The sequence below is a fragment of the Oreochromis niloticus genome, linkage group LG13 (assembly GCF_001858045.2).
Source record: "Oreochromis niloticus isolate F11D_XX linkage group LG13, O_niloticus_UMD_NMBU, whole genome shotgun sequence".
Lineage (NCBI taxonomy): Eukaryota > Metazoa > Chordata > Actinopteri > Cichliformes > Cichlidae > Oreochromis > Oreochromis niloticus.
Window position 1 is genome coordinate 13,840,442 of NC_031978.2, and position 26,610 is coordinate 13,867,051.

Consider the following 26,610-nt stretch of genomic DNA (forward strand, 5'->3'; position numbering starts at 1 on the left):
ACTTGAATGTTTTATCCCTCCACTGTTCACTGTTTGGATGAACAGTTGGTGGTTTTCAGAGGGAAAAGCAGTTTCAGGCAATACATCTAACGCTGTGATGGAACTGTGATGGCACGATTTCCTTTGAGTTACAGTGCTTCAGTCATGAAAATCAAGAAAACACAAATTTTGTTGAAATTTGTCAAAAACTTGTTTAAAAGTAAAAACTGTAGCGTGATCACAGGGTGTCCTTTGCTCTCCCCTTCATACCCACCTGATCATAGCAGTTGGAGGGCAATCCCTGAGAGCGCTGCTGCTGCAGGTTTCTTCCTGTTAAAGGGAGTTTTTCCTTCCCACCATTGCCAAGTGCTTCCTAATAGAAAGTCATCTGACTGTACAACGGTAAGGTCTTTACCTTAAAATATAAAAAGCAAACCAAAAAACCTTCCACGGGGCCAATCGATCAATCAGAACAGTAAGTTTTATTTATTGGTTCCAGCTGCACTGTATGCTATATGTTCACCTTGTACAAGAAACAAATACAAATACTCACACTAAAAACCAAACAATCTGCGAGCAGCCGCCTCTTGCTAACGTCACGGGGCTAAAGGGAATGAACGTGGCTGCCGTTGTTCCGAGAGGGCTCGACGCCTCCGAGGGCGCCACAGCTGGCTTTCATTAGAGCAGAAAAACAAGGAGGAAGAAACTATAAGGAGGAGAGGACACGGTTGGTCACATCAGACTACGATTATATGAACATTTAACAAGGCAATACAAATCTAACAGGAGTGAAAAGCTTGAACATCAAAAAATGTACATTTGATATATAAAAAATACCACAATGGAGAAAGACGTGGAGACGTGAGGAGCAGTAATCAAGACCTTTTTTTCTTGTTTTTATACTTTTTTCTATTCCTTTTTGGACAGAATTGAAGGTTATTATATTGTTCCTGAGTCAGTAAGAGATTTGCTGTTTTTGTTTTTCCAAAAACTTTCATACTTCAGAAGCTTTTTTCTTTTTCTCCAAAGGTCCTTTGGATGCAAACAGATAATATTTGGGACACTGTTCGCCACTCTAACCAAATAAAAGTACCTCAGTTCAGCAGAGTTTGGAAAAGTTACAACAGGAATACATAATTTAAGTGACGCGGTCCATGTACGATATTTAACCATGAAAGCCTGCCATTTTCATTCTTTATATTTCCTCGTTTTGGTTTGAAAGGATGATTTTTCCACATCTACTGCCCCGCATCCCATCTCTTCACTCAGGCGGCCTCTAGCCGGCAAAAATGGAGTCCAGTTTGTTTTTCTTTTCTTGTCTGATAACTGTAAATCTGTTCATTTTCACACACTGAAGAACAGAAACACAGTAATATAGGATAAAAAGAAGAAAGTTTAAAAAAAAAACTAAACACAGGGTATGTTTGTGCTGAAATGGGTGCGACTGAAGGAAACAGGTCGTCCTGTTGAGCTTGAGGGGAGGGTTTCCATCCTGCACGTGGCTACTGTCAACGTGTCCCATAAGTCAGGAGGAAATCTCCCTAAAATATACTAAATCAAAAAGTATTGCGTAAATCGAGAAGGAATGAAGATAAAAGATATGAAGGGAGGGGAGATTTCAGATCCGTGTGGCAGCTCATTTGTGTATTAACGTCCACTGTCCTCACTTAGTGGTTTCACAAAAAAAAAAGAAGAAGAAGAAAAAGTGTGAAACGTTGCCCGGCAGGCAGTCTGCTGGTAGGTTCGGATGGCTGAAATCAAGCGTACGTGTAGTCGGATGGTTGAGTTGTTAGGTCGCTGGGTTTGTTTGTTTGTTTCTTTTAGTTTACATCAATTTTTAGTTTCCTCCTCTTCTCAGCTACAGCAGCAGTCCTACGGCTCAGTCATGTGCTCTCTCATGGGGTCGCCGTGTTTGGAGGGCTGGTTGGGGGAGGTGGCCTGTGACGGATGGGTGCCAGGGGGCAGGGTGTGGGCGATGGGAACTCCCCCGGCAACCAACCCCTCCATAGGTCCGGGAATCCCACCGGGGGCGACGCCCACCACACCAGGAGGAAATCTGGAGATAGATAAAGCGTGATCAGCAGATATGTTAAGGAGTTAACCTTCTACTAAGTGTTATTTTTCACATTTTACACATTTTTTTTCCATGAAAAACTAATATTTGTTACTCCAGATAATTTCTTTATGAAATTACATGTTAAAAAAAAATCACGATTAAAAACGTTGTAATGTGAAATAAGTAATGCACGATGATGCACTGAGGATGCAAATAAACCAACAGAAACTAAACAACTGTTATGCAGTGAACTCACTGAGTAACATCAGCTTTAAAATATCCAATAATAGTGCAAGTGGTACAGGAGCATCATCCTGGGATGAATGTCATGGTACTCTGGGGCTTTATAAATATATACATACAAGTGGTGCAAATGGCTCTACGTATTAAAGAAGCTCCTTCTAGGCTTTAACTTTACGAGGCCAAAGGCTGTTTATTTGTGGTTGGTGATCGGGATTTGAAAGGATTTGTTTGACAGCATTCACTGGATTGATTGGAGCAAATGGAAAGTCCAAGGAACTGAGCAAAGATCTGAGAAAGAGAACTGTAGATTTCTACAGTTAGAGTTGGAATTGTCTAGCGGAGCCATTTCCAAATAACTGCAGATTATTAAGAGCATCAACATTTAAAGATCAGAACTTCTTCAGTTGTGTCACCACTTTGCTGAGGCCTGGAAGAAGACCCAAATTGGTCAGGATGTTCAGGAAAAACCCAGGAACCACCAAGGCTCCAGCCCACTGGACCGAGAAGGCGTCGACCAAGAAAGAAGCTTCAAGCTCGACTTAAATTTGCCGTTGCCCAAACAGGATGCAGAATGGCTCCTCGAGAAGCGTTTTATGATCAGACGAGACAAAGATTGATTTTATTTGGCCACAATGACGTGAGGTATCTTTTAAGAAGTGAAGGTGAGGCTTTCAACATCACACTCTGAAGCTGTTTTGCTGCCAGTGGTGCTAGTACTTTGTACAAACTGGAAAGAATAATGACGGAGAAGGACGACCTCCAGGTTCTTCAACTGTTAGCAGGCTAACATTATGCTTCTGGAATGACCTTCTGAAACCCATGTATACTTTTGTGTGTCTTAGAGAAAATCCAAAATCAATTTAAACTCAAAAGTTCTTGTTCTTTTTTTAAGAGTCATTAAAGATGCACAATGATTCCAACCTGGAAAAATAAATCTTTAAAAGCCCCAAATTACCATGACATTCATGCTCATGATGAGTGCATGTACACTTCTGACCACAACTCTAAATGATAATGTCAGGGGATCATATCTGAACTAAAAGGGTCATTCGCCCAAACTACAAACTAACAAACAAAAACAAAAACAAAAAAAACAAAAAAAAACCCCAGGACAACAACAAAACATTAGAGATAGGCTGCGTTCACACTGCAGAGCCTTAGCATTCAATATGGATGTAATCAGATCCAGCTTCTTTTTTTTTTTAAATGCGGCTAAACTTTAGTCCTGAAATGTCCAGAATGCAAAAAAAAAAAAGAACAAAAACAACCATTTTTGAGGTGAGTGTGTGATCCACTCAGTTTAGCTACTAGTGTGTTCACACTTCATCACAACACTGGAGAATCTGACTGATTATTATTGTTATTCCGTTAAATTAATATTTAGAGTGTGTAAGCCTCTTGCAGTTTTTATTCTTTCAGCTGCAGCTCCTGCGTGCATGCGATTAAAGATTAGATTAAAGATTAAATTAGTGCTGTCAGCGTTAATCTCATTAAAATGACGTTAACGCGGCAAATCTCCGTTAACACGCTAACCGCGCTAACGCGTTGACAGCCCCACCCATGGGGCAATCTGCGTTAACTCACTAACGAAGAGTTAACGGAGAGTTAACTGCGTACGGCATTAACGCCATTTTAACAAGATTAACACTGACAGCACTAGAATAAATATAAAACAGAATTTAAACGTAGGCATGTAACATATAGAACAACCAAACTACTGCAGCAAACAGGAACACTAAATATCAATATCTTAAATAACAGATGAAAATACTCTGTGAAGAAGGAGGCTCATCTCATGCCCTGTCATCTTGAGATAACAGTAACAGTTAAATGTGAGTTTCTCTCTGTAGATAGAAATAGATTTCATGTAATTGCCAACTTGACCTCATTCAATCACAGACTTATATCATACTGAGAGCAGGCTGACTACCTCTTATGGCAGGTTTTAGTGCCGCTGCTGGCTGTGCTCACTGCCTAGCAAAACACAAATGGAAATGGCCCTAAATTAAACTGGAAAATATCTGATTCTGTGTGTTTGGTGCTGTTTTGAAAAAAAGAAAGAAGAAGATTTGAGCCCACTTTTACCTGCAGTGTGAACCCTTTTTTATTAGATCAGATTTTAGGATTTACGATTTCGGTGAATTGGTTACAGCTCCTCCCAGAAAAAAAAAATACAGCAGTTTGGGTGAATTGATCCTTTATTATAGGGCGGTGAAAAGGGGGAAATGTGGGGGAAAACACTCACTGCAAACAAAATCACAAATAAATATTATAAATTAAGATTTTTCCACCAAATCCCTTTCTAGATCTTTTATTCTCCCCCCCCCAACTTCCTGCTTTCAGTCTTCCCTCGTGAAATGTAAGAGTAATGGCACCTTATTCTACTCAGTCTACATACATAACTACAGATGTACCACTTCCTTACAAAAAAAACAAAACATCAAACATTAGAGTGACCCTGTGTACTGCTTTCCAGTTTCTACTTCAGGGAGGGGAGGGCGAGCCGGGGGAATCAATGGGATGCTGGGTAGAGTGGGTACAGTTACAGAACAGGGAGGTTAGAGTGAGAGGCAGAAAAAGGCTACAGGTTTCACAGGGATTTGGTTTTATTAATGATGTTATTCATTTGCCCTGGCCTGTTGGCCAGCAGTGATGGTATTCATTTACCTGGTTGGGAATTAGGTATATAATTTGTCCTGCATTCCCCCCGTTGCTATGGCCTGTACCATGGTTTGGTTCACTCGGCTGTGTGAGAGAAGCAGTTCAGTCTGGTTTAGACAATATAGAGACTGAGAACTTAACATGGGATTCATTAATTTGGGCCAAGTTCTATGTATAAATACGCCACAAAAACTAGGACCCAGCCTATTATGCAGAATTGTTACAAACACACATATGAATATTTAAGCTACCCCTCCCCCACGTATTAAACCTCACTACTGCAGGCGCTCATAATGACAGGTGATCTCTGCGTTATGCTGGGCTCACATAAATCCACCTCCTACCTGTAGGCGGCACCATTGATCTCCGGGTGAACTTGAGGCTGCTGCTGCTCCATCATTCCCCAGGGCGCCGTGGTAACAAAGAACTCTTTGTTGACGCAGTTTCGGAGGCTGTCGGGAATACGGCCTGTGTCGGGGCGAGATTGAGCTTTGGTGAGCGGAGAAATGAGAAATCTGAGAGCGAGCGTGGGAATGTGTGCCATCTAAGACGTGTCTGTACCGGTTATGGCTCTGCGAATTTCTGTGGCAGCGGCCTCTCTCATCTCCAGCGATGCCTGCTCGCTGTACCAGGCAGTGTGGGGTGTGCAGATCAAGTTGGGGGCGTCTTTTAGAGGACCTTGGGAAAAACTGCTGAGTAGCAAATAAAGACAGAAACGGGGAAGTTAAATACCGGAGGAAGAAAGTATTTCTATTGAACTGAACTTATAAACAAAAATGATGCTGAAAGCACCTGAAAGGTTCTGACTCATGGACGTCCAAGGCGGCACCCCGTATCCTTCCTTCTTTCAGGGCCTGAGCCAAAGCCTTCTCATCCACCAGACCCCCACGTGCACAGTTGACCAAGAAAGCACCTTGACGCATCTACACACAGAGCAGCACAGCATACAGTGTTCATCTCTTGATAAAAATATCTCAGTTCAACAAATAACAGCATGCGTGCTTTTGTGATGGCGCACACAGAGAGCTGCTGTCACTGGCTCAATGCTGCACGGGAAGCAAAAACAAGGCTTCTGTTAATAAAACGGGACAGGTGAATGACACAGATGCCTTCAGATTCAATTGCTCTTATGTGATGATTTCAGTTATTAAGGTAAAAAATCTACCAGGCTCCTATGTGAAAAAATTATTCCTGCAATTAAGTGTTGAGTCTTTCACGTTGCTGTGGAGGAATTTTGGTCCACTCTTCTTTGCAGGATTGCTTTAATTCAGCCACATTGGAGGATTTTTGAGCATCAACAGGCTTTTTAAAATCATGCCAAAACACCTCAATCAGATTTAAGTCTGGACTGTGACTCGGCCACTCCTGATGTGTTTCATATCGCTGAACTTCTGCATAACCCAAGTGTACATGAGCTTCAGGGCTTAAATTGATAGCTGGATATTCCCCTTCAGGATTTTCTGGCAGAGGAAGTAATTCATGGTTCCACCTACTACAGCAAGTCACCCAGATCCTGAAGCAGCAAAGCAGCCCCAGACCATCACACTACCACCACCATGTTTGACTGTTGCTATGATGGTTCTTTTATTGAGTGCTTTGTTAGTTTTACGACAGATATAATGGGACTCAAGCCTTCCAAAAAGGGATCATCAGGATGTTTGTTCGCAAACGTGAGATGAGCCTTTATGTTGTTTTTGGGAAGCAGTAGCCTTCTCCTTGAACTCTCCCATGGATGTCCTTTTTTTTGCCCAATCTTTTTCTTATTGTTGAATCATGAACTCTGAGACACACAAGGCCTGCAGTTCTTTAGATGTTGTCCTGGGTTCTCTTCAAAATTACTCTTGCAGTAATTTAGGTAGGTTGACCACGCCTGGGAAGTTTCACCACTCTTCCAAATTTTCTCCATTTGTGGATAATGACTCTCTCTGCGGTTCGCTGGAGTTCTAAAGCCCTAGAAATGGTTTTTTAACCCTTTCCAGACTGTAAGATGTCAGTGGTTTGACTGAGAGTTTCTGCAGACCATGGTGTGATGTGTGGGGTTTGGGGTTTTTTTGTTGTTGTTTTTTAGATCTTTTCGCCTAATTCACTTTGTCAGACAGGTTCTATTTATGTGATTTCTTGATTCAGCAGAACTGGCAGTAATCAGATTTGGGTTGTGTCTAGTGAAAAGACTGGGGGTTGGGGGGGTGCTTTTACGCATATGGCCAAGTCGGTTTGAACAGCATTTGTCTCTTAATAAATGAAATCATCACTTAAACACTGCTTTTCTGATTTACTAAGGAGAACTTAGTCTAATATTAAAATCTTTAAATGATCTGAACCATATAAATATGACAAATGTGCAAATTGGCTGCATTCATGATAATTCATAAGATCAAACAGCTCAATTTTTGTTTCTGTAAGATAAACGCAAGTATTAATATGCGCTTCTGTACTGTTGCAGTACAGGTTAAGTCCTATAGGTGGCAGCAGTGACCAGGAAACGACTGTAGAGGCACTTCTTGTACTCATCATGCTATGGAGACAAAAACTTGACAAAACACGTGTTATACTGCTAAAAACAGTTTATTAAATATATAAGAAGGTCAGGTTACTGTGTTCTATTTGGGTCAGAACTATTTAATTTCATTAGGATTTAAAAAATGAAAATATATTTTCTGTCCTGTAAATGTATGTGGTTTGTGAAAAACATGCAGCAGATCATACTTTGACTGCACATGCTCGTACACCCACACACTCACATATACTTTGGCAGTGTTTGGGAGACACTAGAAAGCTACAAAAGGACAGAAACAACGTGGAAGAACAGCCTGATTATGTTAACACCCCTGCCCACCACTTTACAGATGCAGATGGATCCGCATATTTGATTTGTCACAGATTTTTACGCCCCTTCCTGACACAGTCCTCCCAGAGATTTGTGTCTCCACCGCCCACCACTCTAAAGATAAAAACTCAGAATCATGTTCCACCACCATCCACTCCCAAATATATAGTCAGAATTCAGAGATTGTCCAAACACCTGTGTTTCTTTGCTTGATCCTAGCACTCATTAAAAGCTTGCTTTAACAGCCTGTTATTTTAAGTTGCCAACAAAGGAGCGCTGGCAGTCTAGATAAACCCAAGGCTGGCTGACTCGGCTGCCGGTCTGCTCAACTGAAGCTGTCCTACCAGCCTCAAGGAGAAAGCGCTCCTGCCAAGGCGAGACAATCTCCCTTTACCTCATGTCAGAATTTCCCGGTCCCCCCACCTGTTTGATGGTGAAGTCGTTGATGAGGTGGTGGTTGTGTTCGTTCAGGTTGCAGTGCAGGGAGACGCAGTCGCTCTGGTAGAGCAGGTCCTGGAGAGTATAGACTCGCTGCACGCCCAGCGAGCGCTCCAAGCCGTCCTGGAGGTAGGGGTCGTAGAAGATCACGTTGAAGCCAAACGCCTTGGCCCGCATGGCCACTGCCTGGCCTGATCGACCTGAGGCGGCCACGAGAGGAGGAAGAGCATCAACTAACCTTACTTTTAATAGGTGTTAGTGAAATGTGTCGGCAGCTGCTGAATGTATTGATAGGAATTCAGGTCAGACATTTAAATATTTTATTAGCTTCTGCTATACTTTGTGTTCAGTGCCTATTATATAATATCAGACTGAAGGTGTCCCGAGGGGTCATGCACAGGAGGAAGCAGATCCTTTAAGCTGTGTAAGACACACATTGCGGTAGACTCTATAAAATTATGCAGTGAGGCAGGGTGCACTATCCTGCTAAAAGAAGCTAGTGTCCTTGGGGAATACACTAGCTATGAAGAAGTTTGTGTACTGTTAGACAAATAGATGGTATGTGTCAAAGAAACATCCACACAAATGCTGGAACTCAAGGTTTCCCAGTTGAACACTGCCTGGAGAATCACACTGACATCTGTTGTAATCTCGGGTTAAGGTTCATCCAACCAGCCCACCTTCTTCCATGGTGCCCTGGTACAGTTTTGGTGCTCATGTGTCTACTGAATTTGCTTTGGGCAGTGGCTAGAGGACGACGTTCGCCAATTATAGAGGGATGTATGTTTTTTTACTTCTCTTTCAGAGCCAACATTAAAGTTTTCAGCACTTTTGCAGCTGTAACTAAATAATCATTGTTATTTACTTGACCTACAGCACTTACCAAATTTATTAGACCACAACTTAATGCAAGAATTGTCCCAAAGCTGCACTAACAGTACTGGTAATTACCAAAAATTATTTTGTAATGAATAATCTGTCAGTATATTCAAGCTCTTTAATTAAAATGATATTTTTAAACCTAAAATATAATTGTCATTGTTATTTGTGAATATTCAAATGTATTGTTTTACATAAAAGTAGAAAAGTAGATTCTTTTTAAATAAGATGGCAAATTACAGTCATTTACCTGCATTTCTACACAGAAAACGCTTAATGGTCTAATGTTATGCAGAAAATTGGATTCAGTTTGTTTTTTGTTAATAAATAACAATATAATTTTAAGTTTTAAATGTGTTTTTGACAAAATATTTGTGGTTCTTGTTTTTTTAACAGGTGGTCTGTATCATTGGTTTCAACTCTGCACGCTTTCTGCAATAAAACCCAAAACAAGCAACTCACCAAATCCTATCAGGCCCAACGTTTCTCCTCGGATCCTGGCTGCTCCCGACGCCACCTCCCGGATCTGCTCCACGCTCTGGACCCGCGTGCCCTCCCGGAGAGCCTGGTACAGCCAGGTGTTTCGCCGGTACAGGTTAAGGATGTGACAAAGCGTTGAGTCTGCTGTTTCTTCTACGGCTGCTGAGGGAATATTACACACTGCAATGCCTGGACAAGGAGAGATAGCAATTTAGTTGACTACTGCTGTAACAATATTGCCTCACAGATTACTGTCACTGCTTTGGAGAGAGAGAGAGATCCATTTGGTAGTATTTTATTTTACAAAATAAATGGCAGGATATTTCTCCGTCTTTACGACTTACTACGGAATAAAATCCCGCTGTGTATAAAACTGAAATATGAATGATAAGAGGATCGTTCTAATTGCTAATTATGCCCACCAAAAGACTGGCAGCGTACTGAAATATAGGAGCGCAAATGACAATAATTAGGATATCACACAAATCCTGTTCTCATACCAAACATATGCCGACGGGGCCAAATGGGAATCACAGGGAGAGTTTGATATCAGTCGGAGCAGCTGCTCTGCATGTGAAATTAGCTCTGTTACATCTACTGTTTACAGTAAACTCCTGTACATATGTGTCGCGTAAACATCGCGAGCAGAGTTTCTCCTCCGTGATGCATATTTTCCGCTTGATGAATCATCCTTTATGTTTTTCTGTAGTGAATGAGCTAGCCACACGAGCAGATAGGCTCCTTCATTATTCACGCCGCGTGATTACACTCCACGTCTGAGCCGCCCTGCTCGCAACGCTCATCTTCCGTGTGCATCTGTCCCTCAGTCTCACCGAGCTCCCCGGCAGCCTTGATGTCGATGTTGTCGTAGCCGCTGCCGATGCGAATGATGATGCGCAGCGCCTTGAACTTCTCCAAGTCCTCTCTGGTCAGGGTGATGGTGTGGTACATCATGGCCCCTACGGCCTCATTCAGCACCTGGGGGACATCAGAGAGGATGAGGCCTCATCATCATCACTGCTTATGTCCACAGCCATTATTAGTTGAACATTTTCATCTGCATTTATATTGCTACCCCAATGTCATTACTGTTCTTAATCATCCTCATCCCGGCACTGATATTCAGATGGCTCTTCTGTAACAGCCAACATGAATATGCGTGCTCTCGCTACCTCCCATCTTCCCAAAGTTTATGTCTGCTATTCTTCATCTAAATGCAAATGGTTGTTTATATGTGCTCTAAAATATGAGTGATTGCCTTTGTGTTTACTGTACAATGAGTGCTTGCCAAAGCTGGTTTTTGTCACAACCCATCCATTCAAACTGTATGCAAACAAGGTTAGAATGGATGCAGGCAGGACAATAAAGTAGACTGACAGCTGCTGAGAAATCCACAAAGCATAAACAAATAGATTCTGCAAGCCAAGGGCTGTTAAGTAACCGGTATGAATTCACATCCTGCTAACTAAATTAACCCTAGCCGAGCCAGAATAGCGCAGCCGTGAATTTCCACAGAGCATTCACAGTGGAGCTAGCAGAAGTAAGGGCTGGGTGCTAAACTCAAGGTTAAAGCTCTCCTCGTGCATCGATCTCATTACTCGAGTGAAGCGGGCCAGCGGCAGTGATGGCTGGAGACGGCTGGAGAAGGAGAAACAGGGATACAAGTTGAGTGTACATGAAGTGGAAACTGTGAGAAAAATTAAGTTTTTTTCTGTGGTAATTCATGGCTGTTTAAAGGTGCCGCTCTGAGGTGATATATCACAGTGCACGTGCTCCTTCGCGTTTAAACACAGCAAAGGATCGTGATTACTGCAATCCATTTCAATTTGTGTGGAGATTAAACTTGAAATATGTTTGCAATTGTGTTTGAAAGATGAAAAGAAGAATATTTCTGTTTTCAGTCTTTGCACTAAACTAAGCCCAACATTTCTCTCCTTTAGCCAAATGAAAGCGTGTGCCACTTACAGTCATGTGAAAAAGAAACGGCACCCTCTTTCTGATACATAAGGTTTTATGTATCAGGATACACTGACAAATCAGCTGGCCCACATCAGGTCTTAAAATTAGGTAAATATGTCACACATTTCAATCAGGTCATTGCAGAATCTTGATTACTTTCTATTTCAGCCATTTCAGGGATTGTTGTCCTGTTGCATGACCCAGTTTTAGCATGACGGCCTCACATTTATCTCTAGGACACTTTTGCATAAGGAGGAGTTCATGGTTGACTCAAAGACTGCAAGGTGACCAGGTCCAAAACCCAAATCATCACCCCTCCACCACCGTGCTTCACCGTTCGTATGAGTTATTTGTGCTGAAATTCAGTTTTTTGTTCGGTTTTCTTTATAATTGGTACTGTGCATTGTAGTCAAACATCTCCACTGTGAACATTGTTCCAGAAGTCTTGTGGTTTGTTAAGATGAACTTTACAAACCTAAGCCATGCTCCTTTAGAGACAAGAGGCTTTCTCCTGGCAACCCTTCCAAACAAGTTAGTTTCTGTGTAATACGTCACGCGTTGTTGCTCACACGAGGTTATATTTACCTAATTGTATGACCTACTCAAAACCAGATGACTTTTCATTCCTCTCCTAATCTGTAAAATCTTAGAACAGAGAGAGGGTGCAGTTCCTTTTTCACATGACCATAGCTTCTGAGGTGCCGGTAGGCTTATTGTTGGCTTTAAACCAACAAGCTAAGCTAAGTTAATCACCTGCAGCTGCTTCTAGCTCCAAGAGCCATTTCACTACAACAGTGAAGCAAACTTCAATCAGTTATTTGACCACTTTCCTCTGCACTTTAAGCACCTTATGTTATGCAATCACGGGCTTGGGGCTTCAGAGGAAAGTTTTGAATTTTCGAGTTGGGGTTTGTTGAGTTTTTGTGTGGGAAAGGGAAAAAGGATTGCTGATTGGCAGCTAGTGTGAAGATGGAGTTGATGGAGGGATGAATGTAAAGAACAAATCAATTCAATTCAGTTTTACTTATATAGCTCCCAATCACAGCAGCAGTTGCCTCAAGATGCTTTATATTGTATGGTAAAGACGCTACAACAATACAGAGAACAGAGAAAATCTAAGACACATCAAGTCCAGCATGATCATTTTTTTAAATAATACATTCACTACTCATATATTTTAAGAGTATAGCTGAACATCTTTGTTTAATGCCCTACTTTTCCTAACATTTGTCAACCAAAAGCTTAAAAATACAAAATTAACTAACATTTCTCCAACATAAAATCATTTTCTCAATTATATCTGCAAAAGTGAACACTTTGCAATAGAATATCAGCTCCTCATGAAAACTCCAGTTACTTATATAGTGACGGCACCACTTGTATCTTCAGAAATCCAAAGGAGCTTCTTTGTCTTTTCAAGGACGGCACTGTTCCAGGTAATACGCCAAAAGTGCCTTCTAATAAATTCCTTTTAACGTGTGCTCGGCAGAAGACAAGGTGTTTTTTGCAGGCTTGCAGTTGCATGTTGAGAGCTCAAGAGCTACAGTTTAGTACAGAGTCTTTAAGTGGAGCATAACTCAAACGCTGCATCTGCTCACTTCCAGGCAGTCACAGAAAGAGACGGCAGCATGCTTGTGTTTGCACCCTGAGAGTTCGTTTATGTACACGTGTGTGAACACTGCTTCAGCTCTTGTAGTGAGGTTGTCGGAGGGTGTGTGTGTGTGTGTGTGTGTGTGTGTGTGCGCGTGTGTGTGTTTAACCTCTGCTGTGCAGTTACAGTCATGGGACCGTTGCCAACATCTATACTCCCAGATGGATCCTCTGTGTGAGAAATGTATTCATAATGTCTTACTGGACGCTTTTGTGTGTGGTGTGTGTGTCTGTAAGGTGAAAATAAGGTGAAATATCAACCGTTTGGTTTCTTTTTAAGCATAAATGTTTTCATCAAATTCAATCAGACCCATTTTTCATTACACATCAACAACAACTGAAATATATTTTTAACACGGTAGCAAATATGGAAATATGGTAGCATTTTCTCTGAAACTGACATGGCATGAATTGGAAGGCTTCCTTTCCTCTTTGTGAGCGTGAAGACACAAACCCTCCAGCTTGGACTGTAAAATTGCTGCTCGCTGGCTCCAGTGCATAGACAGTAAAATAAGACAAATGTTTCACCCACTCTGGCTGAGAACAATTATACTGCATTTCTATTACCAGCCGCCTCCTCCTCCTCCTCCTCGTCCTTATTTAACAAAGCAGCACTTCAGCACCCAGTGGGATTAGAGTCAGTGATGAAACCATTATAGCTGAACTGGGAGAGTGGAACAAGCCAGTGGGCTGAAATATTATTAAAACATTAGAGAGGAGGAGACGGAGAGGGAGGAAAGAGATGATTCTACTGCACTCGACTCAGAGCAAATATTTCAAGAAAAACATTAAAAGTCCACGCTGTGTCAGTATCACAGTCTGTGCTCCTGCAGATACTGCCACTAGGGCTTCTACAAGTGTTACAGCGAGGAGCATCACCTTGCAAGAAAACGTCAATAAGTGGTCTGACATAAATCTAATATGTAGTGCATCTTAAACTGTTAGATGTCAAAATATGGAAATTATAAGGAGGAAGAGTCAAATCTCTAAGGAAAGAAATGGAAAATGTTTATATTCAGTTAGAAAATAATAATATAAAACACACTAATATAAAATAATAATAGACACACTGGCTACTTAGGCCAGTGAGCATACCTCGCTAATACTGGGTTTAACCCACTTTTGCCCTCAGAACTCCATTAATTCGGAATGGCACAGATTCGACAAGGTGTTGGAAAACCAAAGGTTCTTGGCTGGTTTGAGCTCTGGTTATTGTCAAGTTCAAGAGCCCAGTTTGAGGTGATTTGAACTTTGTGTAATGGGACTAACATGGCCAGCAACAGCAATTCTCAGATACTATTGAGTACTGGTCCCAAAGTGTGCCAAGAAAGTATCCCTCACACTATTTCAACACTATGAGCAGCCTGAACTACTGATACAAGGCAGGATGGATCAATGCTTTCCTCTTGTTTACAGTAAATTCCTACTATCCAAAAAGAAACTGAGAGTCATCAGACCACGTGACATTTTTTCCAATCATCTACTGTCCTATTTTGTCGAGTCCGTGTGAACTACAGCCCCTGTTCCTGTTCTTAGCTTGCAGGAGTGGCACACAGTGTGGTCTTCTGCTGCTGCAGCCCATCTGCTTCGAGGCCATTCTCCTCTAACATCTGGCATCAACAAGGCTTCCCCCCAAAGAACTGCAGTTCATTGGATAGTTTTTGTATCAGAGCATTCTCTGTTAACCCTAGAGCTCACTTTGTGGAAAAATCCCAGCAGATAATCAGTTTCTGAAATAGTCAGACTGGCACTAACAACTATGCTCTGTTCAAAGTCACTTAAATCCCCTCTGAAATCTGACTGTGTACCTTTTCATGTATCTCCTGTGTGGACTGAGCGTCACAGAAAGCCACGGTGGCCAGATCTTTGAGGATGGGCATCTCCACAGTGCAGTCGCGCCCATCCAGCAGCGCCACCAGAGGGCGCGGGTGCATAGGCCCGTTCATAATCTGGGGCCGAATACCTGCAGGGAGACAGAGAGGAGAAGGAGTTAATTATTTATGTTTGGCACACACCGTCAAATGAGGAAGAAGCAGGAAAACGCAGGGAAATCCATGTCGCAGCGGGAAGTGCTGGACCGGTGTGTGTGTGTGGGCTGTGATATCAGTGGCACACACACACACAAACGTGAGTGAGATCAATACACTTAAACTTGACTTTAAACCACAGTCATCATCTCCCTTACCTGGCAACACTGGTCGATATCACACACTCTCACCCACACACCAGCAATATGACTACCCCCCTGGTCTCTTGCTGTTATCCACACTGTTTCTAGGCAACTGGTCCTTTCACCCCGTGAGGTCATCACCTCCATTATCCTATCACCATACAGAACCCAGCAGGCCTTCACTGTGTGAATATCTGTACCTTCTGGACTCTGACAGCACTTTATCTGCAGTAATTCAATTTAAACTTGATGCTCCTCTCCAGGAGTTTGCAGCTGGTCACTGAGACACTATACAGTGACCTGTTAGGGTCAAAAAAGTGAGTGTTCTACTTTAAACACTTTCCTGAAAATCACTGCGATGATCTCTTCTTTAGGTGATCATAAAACAGCGCAGCTTCTATTAAGAAAAACAATCTGACACCATGGAGCCAAAGTCTGGTTAAAAGAGGGAAAAGGAGGGAAAAGAAAGAAGGAGGAGGGGGGTCCACACACCACCACCACCACCACCACTCTCTGGCTCCCTGCTGCCTGTTGTCATGGTGATTAGAGGATTTGGGCAGGATTATGAAATATTTTATTTAGTGGCATCTGCGCTGGTGGTGAGGACGTCCAAGCCTGCTCGCGCTATGTCTGCCTCTCTAACTGCTCCATAGCAAGGACAGTGTTGGTGACCTCCACAACTACACCATGTTAACATATGCATTGCAGTCAGATCAGAAGAGAGTAATGTAAAGCAAAAAAAAAAAAGGAAGACGTGCATGCAGCAGTATTTCTGCGCCAGCAAGCTTCTTTTTTTTTTCATTCTGGACAGAAGACAGCCTTCTGAAATTGTATTTTCTTTTCTTTTAAGGACCTGGAAATAAATTTTCTCAGACAGCTCGTTACTATGTTTGACACAAGCCCAAACACTTCTGCAAAAGTTTAGATAGTCTGGGCATTTCTGTGCAGTTTTTTGGGGGGGGGTTAACACTTCCTTCAGGTGCAAAGAGTTGGGGGAAGCTCTCTATCAATGATATCGCATTTCTCTTGTTTTTTGGAATACATGGCAGCTTGGCAGCATCGTGGCTCATTGGTTAGCACTGTTGGCTCACAGCAAGAGGGTCCTAGTTTCAAAAGCAGGCAGGGCCCTTTTCTCTGGCAGCTCTGGTTTCTCTTGCAGAAATAAAACCAAACATACTTGTTTATTGCCGCCGTTGTCGGGCCAAGCTGCTCTTACAAAAGAGATTCTTAATCTCAAGAATTTCAAGAAAAACCAAGAGTGCAATATTTATCTGTCGAGTTGAGTGTTCCCACTTTCATCTATGACTGGTGACCAGAAGAATAAGGCTGCAGATACTAGCAGTGCAAATGAGCTTCCTCCAGAGGGTGGAGACTGATAAGGAGGAGTAGACCAAGATCCTCACCCAAAGGGAACCAGCTGCAGTGGTTCAGGCATTGGATAGGGCTGCCTCCTGAACATCTCCTGGGTGAGGGATTTCAGGCAGTTCCCACTAGAAGAAGACTCTGGAGCAGAAGTCGCACACTTGGTAGACATTATGTCTCTCAGTCGGTTTGAGAAGGTCTCAGCATCTCAAGGGTAGAGCTGGAGGAAGCAGCTGGGTAGAGGGTGGGCTGATGCTTAGTGTCCTGCCCCCAAGACCCAGGCCCGGATGAGTGGCAGAAAATAGACGGACAGATGGATGGAGCTGTGTGTTTTGGCTGCTGCCATCTTGGATTTTTGAAAGGACAGATCTGAAGCATAAACTGTTTAATCATCTATTTGACTCCAACTGGGAAGATAATTACAAAAAATATTGTGAATAATAAGATGTGAAACCGGAGACTGAGACCATAAACTCACCAGGAAAGTGTTTAATGAGGTGATAAATGAAGTGAACATTAGCATCAGTTGCTCGCAAACTTTTATACACTCATATAAAGTCGCCCCCAGCTGGCCGTTAGACATTTCTACAGCGGCTTCACTTTTCAGACCACATGTTGTCAAGGTATGCAGTGCACATGCACACATGCGACAGGAGGAGTAACTTATGGGGAATTCAATGACTGCACACATGAGTTACTTTCAACTGCTCCCAACAACATAACATGTAGCTCGACATGTTTGGTTTGGCAGTTTTACACTGGATACCCTTCCTGACGCAACCCCGAAGGGATTTGTGACTCTGGCTGGAATCGAACTTGCAACCTTTTGCTTGCCAAGCAAATGTGTACGCTGTCTGTACACATAAAGCTACACAAAATGAATAACAGCCTGTTATTCTACATCCAACATCGAGAAATGGAAACTCTGGGTTAATTTAAAAAGAAGCTTTGCAGGTTGTCGTCACCATCCCAGCTCTGGCTGTGATATTAGCTGACATACAAACACGTGCGTGTATTTTTATGGGGTTATTTAATCTAATACTCTTCTCTGGTTCTATTGCTCTATGTTATGCTCAGTGAAGGGGGCAGGGAGTAAAACTGCAGTGAGGAAAAACTTGAGACTCTGTATCATCATATCTTTAAAATTTAACAGCTCAAGTGGATTGCCTATTTGTTGGATGGATTTGAAGACAAGACTGATTACTTTTAAAGCTCCGGATGGGCATTTAAAGGAGCAATACGCCAATCTTTCACCTCACAATTGTATGAAATCTTCTGCAACCCCGGAGGCAAACGAAAGTGTGTGACATTATTAACAGAAGGCATGAGTCACAAACTCAAGTAGCGGGGTATAAAAGAAGCGGAGTTCGCAGGGTGGCAGGGTTTAATGAAAGAGGCTGCAGAGTTGCATTATGGGAAAAGTTTTCTCCATTGAGGCCTCTGTTGCTTTGATTTTAATAACGCTTTTCAAAATCTGTTTCTTGTGAGCTCTAACTCTATGAAAGCACAGCACACAGGCCTCCCCCGTGGCTCTGTTAGCGAGCTCAAACTAGCAGATTGATTATAATCTGTTAATAGCTGCTTGAAATTCACTTTTATAGACTTGTTTAGATGAAGTGATACTCTGTTAGTTATTACTGCCATTGTTTTGATGGTGATTTTTTTTTATGTTATTGCTTTGGTTCTATGTTTTATGTCTTGCTGAATTTATGAGTTTTACAACAGATATATGAGCCACTTTATAACACAGTTTCATAAAATACTTTGGAGATAAAGAGACAGTTTTTATTATATTCTATTATATGACAGCCATTACCAATATTATTTCTGTGCAGCGCTTTGGGGATATTATTGAAGCAATATTATTTGCAAATGTGTGCGGACAGTTGTGACTATCTCAGTCTGTATGTCTGTATCTGATTTGTGAATACAAGCGAGGATCTGTCTTCAGATTAAAACTGTGTCACTTTAAATGTGTGCAATCACCAATAATATGTTTTGTTGATGTGTATACAACTTTGGAAAACTGTAAATGCAGTCAAAAAAATAATTAGAAAACTCTAAATAATTAGTATCAAGAGCAAATGATAATTATTAGTTTCCAGCAAAGACACTTATGTCGTCTTTCTATAGCCAGGGTTTTTATTTTACTTCCCTTGTGGTGGATCTACAGCCTGTGAAAGTGGTGTAAGTGTCTAGTGATTTAACCATAGTCCTGCTGGGCTGTAAAGGTTCAAGCTTAGGAAAGCAGATAGTAAAATTTCAAAAGCAAAAAGTCGGGCACCAGTCGCCCAGGGCTAGAGACCAGTTGGTGACTGCCTGGCAACCACTGGTCGCTAGGGAAAAGTGAGTATTCCCCAACTGGTTGCAGGTGAAATCAACTGCTAAAACTACAGACCAACTAGTTGGCAGTTGCTTGCTGTCACTAGGTGAAATTGGTTGCAAAGGAGTAAACAGTGCTTCGCTGAAAACCTCTTTGTAATCGATTTGTTCACTAGCAGACTGCAGCGGTTGTTTGCATAGAAGACACCTACCAAAGCCATCACAAGGAGATTTTTGGTGCAGCTCCCTCTTCATGACCGATTTTACACAGCGATTACCAGCAACAACCACTCTGCCAACCAGTTCAGGGAATACATATATTCTTCCCTAGCGACCAGACATTTCCAGATAGATGCCATCTGGTCTCCAGGGTTTTGTGACTGAGGAAATTGGGGAATTGAGTTAGCAAAGGCTGCGATAGACTGTTTTGTCTTTCTTTTCTGCTCTTCTCTTCCCCTGACTCCTCACTGGTCAAGCATGATGGCGGTCCCTCCTTGGGAGTGGTTCTACTGGAGGTCCCTTCCTGTTCAAAAGGCGTTCTTCCTCCCCAGTGTCACCAAATGCTTGCTATCAGGGGATCATCTGACTTTTAGAGTTCTCTAGTTTACCTTACCTGTCGTGAACTGACAGTAGGTACTCTAAACTGAATAAATATCACATGCTCTTAGCAGATGAGTCACTAGTTAATTCCTGATGGCCCCCTCCATCTAGCTTTGCTGTCATAACTGAGGAGCATAGAAAATGTGAAAAAGTGTCTTTTGTTAGCCTTTGAAGCAAAGCATTCACAGTTTTCACTCATAATAAAAGGACACACAAATGTTACACACATTGAGAGGCTTGTGCACTCACTTAAAATTCTCAGTACACTAAAAAATGAATATATCTTTGAAAAGTCTTGCACGTATTTAATATATATTATGTTTTACACCCCTATTAAGAATTCCTGCTCAAAGCAGTACTTGATACAAAGTACTTAGAAGGTATAATCTGAAAAAAAAGTGGCTTCACTGTCTTTCTTCAGAGTACAAGATGAAAGCTCGTATTATTCTCACCGGATGGACTCATTTTGTGTGTGTGGGTGTGTTTGATGTGTGTTAGCGAGGTAGGTCCAGAGAGAGGACTCCAGCTCGCCAAACACACCTGTGGCTCCACAGCCTTCCCTGCGCCTTTCCTCATCACACTCCTGCGGAGTTCATTATCTGACTGAGAAATACTGCTATCATCCAGCAGTCACACACAAGGAAACATACTCGACTTGTGCATATACACACGCGAGAAAAATGCAAACACACACCCGGAGATAAAAGGAGAAAATCAGTTGCTCATACTTTGTACACAGATAAACAAGTTGCAGCTGGCGGGAAAAATCAGTCACTTACAGGAAGTAGGTCAAAAAGCTGTTGATTAATTATTTCCTGGTGGTTAATCGTCTTTCTCCGGCCTAATAAGGCAGAACGTGGCACCGCGGTTAACACATGATGAATCTGCGGATAATTAACACTTAACAAAGCTGTTAATGTGAGTCTTAATGACTCGGATCCCTGACCAGTGATTTGAAGGAGCTCACTGGTGCTGAACAGAAAGACTGAATCTTCCTTCAGACGCTTAGCTATAGAAAAAATGACAGCGTGTCAATGAGCAACTGTATGTTTCGTGTACTACAATTAAGAGACAGTTCACACAATAAGAACAACCAGGACAGATATTGATGTATAACATCAATAATTCTTACAACTTTAGCCTCACGTTTGAAAATTTTAGACTTAATTTTCTTCTTGTCAGGAAAAGTATAGAAGAATCAACCGATTAAAGCAACTGTAACAATTTTTAACTGCAATAACAGTATGAGGAGGAAAAACTCACCTAGCAGTAGTGCTAAGATACACTTTTCCTTTATCATGTTTCTTTGTGCTCCTTTATTTAAATGAAAAATGTTGTTCATAGCTAATTGTTCTTAATCATTCCTCTCAATCATTCAGTTCCTAACAAAGAACATCTGGTTCACTTTATGGCTCAGCCACACTAGAATAAAAATAGAACAACAACCTCCTTGGGACTAGGAAAAATTGGTGGTTGCCAAGTGATTGGAGTGAATTTTTTCCATTTCGCAGACTGATTACAACTGCTTACAGTGACCAACTGATGGCCCAGAGATTCTGTAAGCAACCACTTTGTATCGCACTCTTGAGAGCTAGCCTGTCTACATCACAGCAACAACTCTCAGACAGACTGGTGAAAGTTTGCAAATTGAAAATTTTAAGCGCAGACAGATTACCAACGTACTGACTCAGTTTGCACCAAAATTGGTGACCAATCATTTTCGTCATATTTTTCATCAACAACCTCAAATCATCAGCAAATAAAAATGAGATGAAAATACTGTGGAGAGCCGAAATCCAAACATAACTATTTTAGTTATGTGGAAAGGTGGGATGAGTTTGGAAGTGATCCAGTCAGAGGTGATCTCTTTCTGCAGTAAGAATCGGGAGGAAGACGAGAATCGACATATGGACACATTTTACATCTGATGTCTGGAAAATAAAACACTAGTGGAGCAAGTGTGAACAGTGTGGAGCAACTCTAACTGCAAAAACACAAAAAAATGTTACACTTTATTTTTTAGTCAACTCAGTCAACTTTAGATTTAGTCTACTTTAATCTTATGAGATTTACTCGACTAAGACTAAAAGAATTTTAGTCAAAAGACTACAGTGTCGAAGTGAATGCTTGTCTGCACAAACACAACTCATTTGCAGCTGCAACTATTTTTTGGTTACATTGCTATGTATACGCAAGATTGCATATTGTCTTGGGCACCATCGTGCAGTAAAACTACATCATCATTTGTGGAATTTCTGTTTGATGATGATGTACTGGCTGCAGTTTGAATATAAGCAGTTCACGGGAATTTCTGTCAATGTGAATTACTGTAGATGGCAACAGGTTTGCAACAAATGGCAACATATTTGCGATTTTTGTCAATTTATTACAAGTAATTGTCAGTATATAAACAGATTACATGTCAACTTGACTCCACTGAATCACAAACTGAAGTTGCTTTGAAGATGGCAACTGACTTTGAGGGGTTGCAAACCGGGTACACTATCACTAAAAATCCACAACACAAATCCTGAGGTAACCAGCCAGAAAGATGGTCATAACACCTCGTTTGCACTGTAAGCCATTAAGGTCTTCATGTCGTAAGTTCATCATCAGTTTTGGAAGTATTGTTGCTTTATTGTATGTCTCATTTGGTTACTACGGGCTTCTGTAAACCACACGTTGATTACCACAGTGTCATTATTGGTCCTTGTGGAATATAACTGAGAATTAATCAGCTTGTAGCTGCACACGGCTGTAATAACAGTCATCTTTATAAATGCAAGCAGAAAAGTACCTTCTGTTTGCTGATTTTAGATGATTAGCTTAAGAGAATCAGGCACAGTTTTTTTCCCCTAATAATTACAAGATGACAATTTTGGGTTGTGTTAGGATCATGCATTAGTTATTTTGCGCTGATGAGAAAACAAAGCCGGCTTGTGGAGGTCATAAAATAATTATTCCACAGGAAAACAAACACATGACAAGCTCCGCTGTTTATTCAGATGGTAAAAAGCCCACAGGAGAGCACATAAGTGAGTCTTATCCCAATAATTTATCTCTATTTGTTGGTCTCTTGTAGAAAACCTGATTGCATCTGGTTGCTTTTCTCTCCGTATATATTAGAGTATCTGTTTTTGTGCCTCTCTTTGCCTCCCCGGTGGGGTCAACGTCAGCCTGGGGTGTTTATCAGCAGCTTGCCAGCTGTTCCACCCAGCAGCCAAACCCAGAACCTGGACTCAAGGAAACACAAAAGCAAAGCCAGAACTCTCTCCGTGTCCAAACAGAGTCCCACCCAATACCAGACTCCTTCTTTAGCAGGGCAAAAATTCACTACGGACCACGGCCATTATTCAAGTCCTACTTGCTGTTACATAAACTTCTGCAAGCAGCAGAAACAACACGAATGAAGACGGTTTACATTAGGCTGCAAGATATTTTGGCTGGTAGTCTTAGGGATAAAAATGCTAATTGCTTGTGCCAATTTCCTGTTATTGTGCACAAAGTATTTATCAAAGCACAACAGCCAGCATTGTGTATAAGCCAGCAAGTAATAAAGAAACAAAGCCAACAGCTTGACTAACTAAATCTAAACCATGTTCAGTGTGACAGCAGATAGGCTTATCCAGTGGAGGTCATGTGTTGCTACATCCCTCGAGGGATGCTTGAATGGCCTAAAGTTGATATCATCCTAAGCCAACGCTAATCACAAACTGGATGATTTGTCAGGAAGTATGAAAACTTTTGGCAGAGCTGGTAAGCGCGAACTCTCAACCACAAATGGATTACAGATGTTCCAAACTAAAAAGCCTTTTTGGATTGTGACAACAGAAATTGAAGTCAAAAAAAGAAAGAAGCAGGACTCGTAGAAATATCTCTCCTTAGTGAATACGATCTGGTGTCTAATTCTCTCGTTTGGAAGGACTGATCTTGGAAAAGCAGCTCAGACACTGCCAGACACTGTGAGTCACAGTTTTCAGAGGGAGAAGAATCATTTCCTAAATAGAGCGCAAACAATCAATGAAAGAAAATAAACCTTCACTCAAACCTGTGTCTCTCCCCCTGGATTTGGAAACTGTTCTTTAAATTGGTTTTTAATAACATCACACTACATCAGTTATCTTTTTCTCCTCTGGCTCTATTTTCTCACAGATTTTGAGCTCTGGTTTCCAACATGACTTGGTTGGTTTACAAAGACCAATTTATTTGGAAGTTAATCCACTCCCTCCGCACCCCCCACCCTCCAGATTTACTTGAGGCTTGTTTTTGTGTGTGTGTGTTTTTTTTAGGTTGTCACACACTTTGAAGTGCAAATGGTCCACTCTGGGACTGCAGAGACGTATTAACTTACCTGCACTATTGTGATTTCGTGAATAATTTCACTGTGTAGTCTGCCATCTCAAATCTCTCATAATGGCTTTCTGAGACAGCTTAGCATCCTCACTAACAGAGGAGTGAAACACTTTAGAGACTCTTTTATATCCTGACGTCATTTTAACTGACTCTCAATTACAGGTGACTGCTTTTATTAAACCCTTGCCACCCCAGCCGCTTATTCTTTTCACTTTCCTCTTGCCCTCGCTTGCTCGATTTCTCATTTCCTTAAGTGAAAGGTGGTGAGATGCTGCTAAATTAATCGAGCCGGTGTGACACATGCCACGGACGCTCCCACACTGGCCCCCGTATCAACGGAACAATAAAACTGCAAAAACAAAAGGAAGTGAGGAAGATTTTCCATGGCACGATGATGTCAGGGACACAGTGGCGGTCGCTGAGTTCACAGCGAGCTTTCAGAGAAAACTATTCTGCAGTTGATGCAGGACCAAAATGGGCTCAATGGGCTTAGGACCAACAGCTGGTTCTGGTTACCTAGCAACTCCAAAGCTGGGGGGCCTCAGTGATGGGATAGTCCAAGAGTGAGAGGAAGGGGAGGAGGAGGTGGAGGAGGGGGCAAGCTGTGGCAAGTGCAGCAGGTAGACAGGAAAAGCTTGATTAGGGGATCAAATCTTAACCCTTCGCATGCCAGCCATACCTGGCAACCCAGTGAATGAGGTCTGTAGAGCAGAAGTGCCACAATCATGTTTCTCTGCGGCATTTTTCTTCCAGGGAGACATCGGGAATACAAACACAGCTCAGTCCTGTGCACACGCACACACATCAACAGAGTTTGGCTGCACTTAATTTCGCACACACCCACAGATGATAGCCATTAATGACCAGCGATTATCGCGGGTGTCACAGATCTTGTTAAATAAAATACCGAAGGGCATTTGCACCTCTGAATGCGAGAGCCCCCGTCGACTCGACTTCTTTTTTCATCGCTTTCGTGCGCGTCCGTTCGCATGCTACTCAAAATCTAAACCACCAATGTCACAGTCTGCAACTGTGCATACATGTTAACAAGAACCCGGCGCCTGTGTTCTTGGGAGTGTCTGCTTTCTTGAGTGTGTTTACGATCCCTTGGCATCTGTAGAAAAAGAGGGGGTGTGTGTAATCTTTTCTTTGGCAGACTTGCCTTCTCAAGGCCCCCACCGGACCAGCTACGCTGCCGCCACCCTAGCCTGTCTCTTGTTCCACTATGTGGACACACAAAGACATTGTTTGTCCTCCCCTCTGCCTGCTTGCACCCCTCCCCACTCCCACCCCCCCACCTCCAAAGTTATCACCACCAAAAATGCTCTGCCAGATGGGTGAGGGAGTGACGGGGATAGAAGAACAGGACGAAATGAGAGTGTGTGTGTGTGTGTGTGTGTGTGTGTGTGTGTGTGTGTGTGTGTGTGTGTGTGTGAGAGAGAGAGAGAGAGAAGCGTACGCTCGCATCAAGATATCACAGGTGGCGTCTGTGGTAAAAACTGACCACAATGCAAAGTGAGAATGAAGACGGGCATCCATCCTCTTTAAATCCTGCCCTTTGTGTGCTGCTAGCGTGGACTACAAACAATCGGCGTTTGGAGACAAAAGCAGCTGTCAGAGCTGATAAACAGCAGATAGTGCACTCCGGCTTTACTTCACATGCACACATCGAAAAGAGCGCATCCAGGTCAGGAGCGCACGCACACACACACACACACACACACACACACACACACACACACGAGGGGTGGGGGGCGGTGGATATAACATCTCAGCTTTGCTATCATTCACAAAAAGCACAGATACAAAATCAATCAGGTATGTCCTTGCAGCATCATAAATGCAACTTGTTTGATTTTTGCAGGATCCCAGTGAAAACTAAAGGTTTCATTTACTACTGTGAAAAGATGCAGCTCTGGTTTTGTTTACAGTAAACAAATAAAACAAAATGCCCTTTTTTGCAATAACTGCAACCAGTTATTAAAATCATAAACAGTTACAGTTCAAGTTTATTCTAAAAATGCAATTTCCATGCTAGCACTGATTGTGCCTATATTCTCAAGTAGAACTAAATTATTAGACTTTGCAATACAAAAAATGTGTTACAGGCCACAATCGCACAGCAGACCATTAACCTTTACATGCAGCTAATCACATGCTCATTCTCCTGTGACCTTTGACCCCAGAAATGACAACTCATCCAATCTCGCCGTCCTCTCGCTGCTGTGCAGAGCTCTGTGGTTTCAAACCAAGGAAGCACTGAACACACTCACATGGGTGCTTGCCCTCGTGCACGCACACACACTGTTTTCATGACACACTTCATTGCAAAAACATAAGAGGCTCATTAGCCTTAAAGCCAAATCCAGCCTCCCCCCACTCCCAACCCACACACCCACACCCCTCACAGTCACCCACACAAACACACACACACACACTCCACAGCTTTTTATTATTATCCTTGATGAGTGTACGCACGCACACGTATGCATAAGACAATGTGAAACATGCTCCTTGCCTGGGAAATGTCTCCACATTCTTCAAATCAGGTGCTGCACATGGCAGAGGAAACGTACTGATGAGGGGCAGAAAAAAAAGAAAAAAAGAAGAAGAAGAAGAAGAAGAAGAAGT

General features: G+C 42.2%; 1 protein-coding gene across 4 annotated transcripts in view; it reads right to left on the minus strand.

Annotated features, from left to right (window-relative positions):
• Nucleotides 1–441: 441 nt before the first annotated feature.
• The window catches only part of LOC100704845 (C-terminal-binding protein 2), a 50,564-nt gene continuing 24,395 nt past the window's right edge, over nt 442–26,610 (minus strand). For 2 of the 4 annotated variants that reach the window (XM_019366612.2, XM_003438389.4), the window contains exons 2-9: nt 14,981–15,135; nt 10,397–10,541; nt 9,546–9,752; nt 8,190–8,404; nt 5,732–5,862; nt 5,501–5,628; nt 5,284–5,407; nt 442–2,035 (exon numbers count right to left, since the gene is read on the minus strand). In XM_019366612.2, the coding sequence (XP_019222157.1) occupies nt 1,852–2,035; nt 5,284–5,407; nt 5,501–5,628; nt 5,732–5,862; nt 8,190–8,404; nt 9,546–9,752; nt 10,397–10,541; nt 14,981–15,135 (1,289 nt within the window). In that variant the 3' untranslated portion in view covers nt 442–1,851. Of the gene's footprint in view, nt 2,036–4,945; nt 5,024–5,283; nt 5,408–5,500; nt 5,632–5,731; nt 5,863–8,189; nt 8,405–9,545; nt 9,753–10,396; nt 10,542–14,980; nt 15,136–26,610 lie in introns of all 4 variants that reach the window. The other 2 variants (XM_005474250.3, XM_005474249.3) reach the window with 2 other exon arrangements.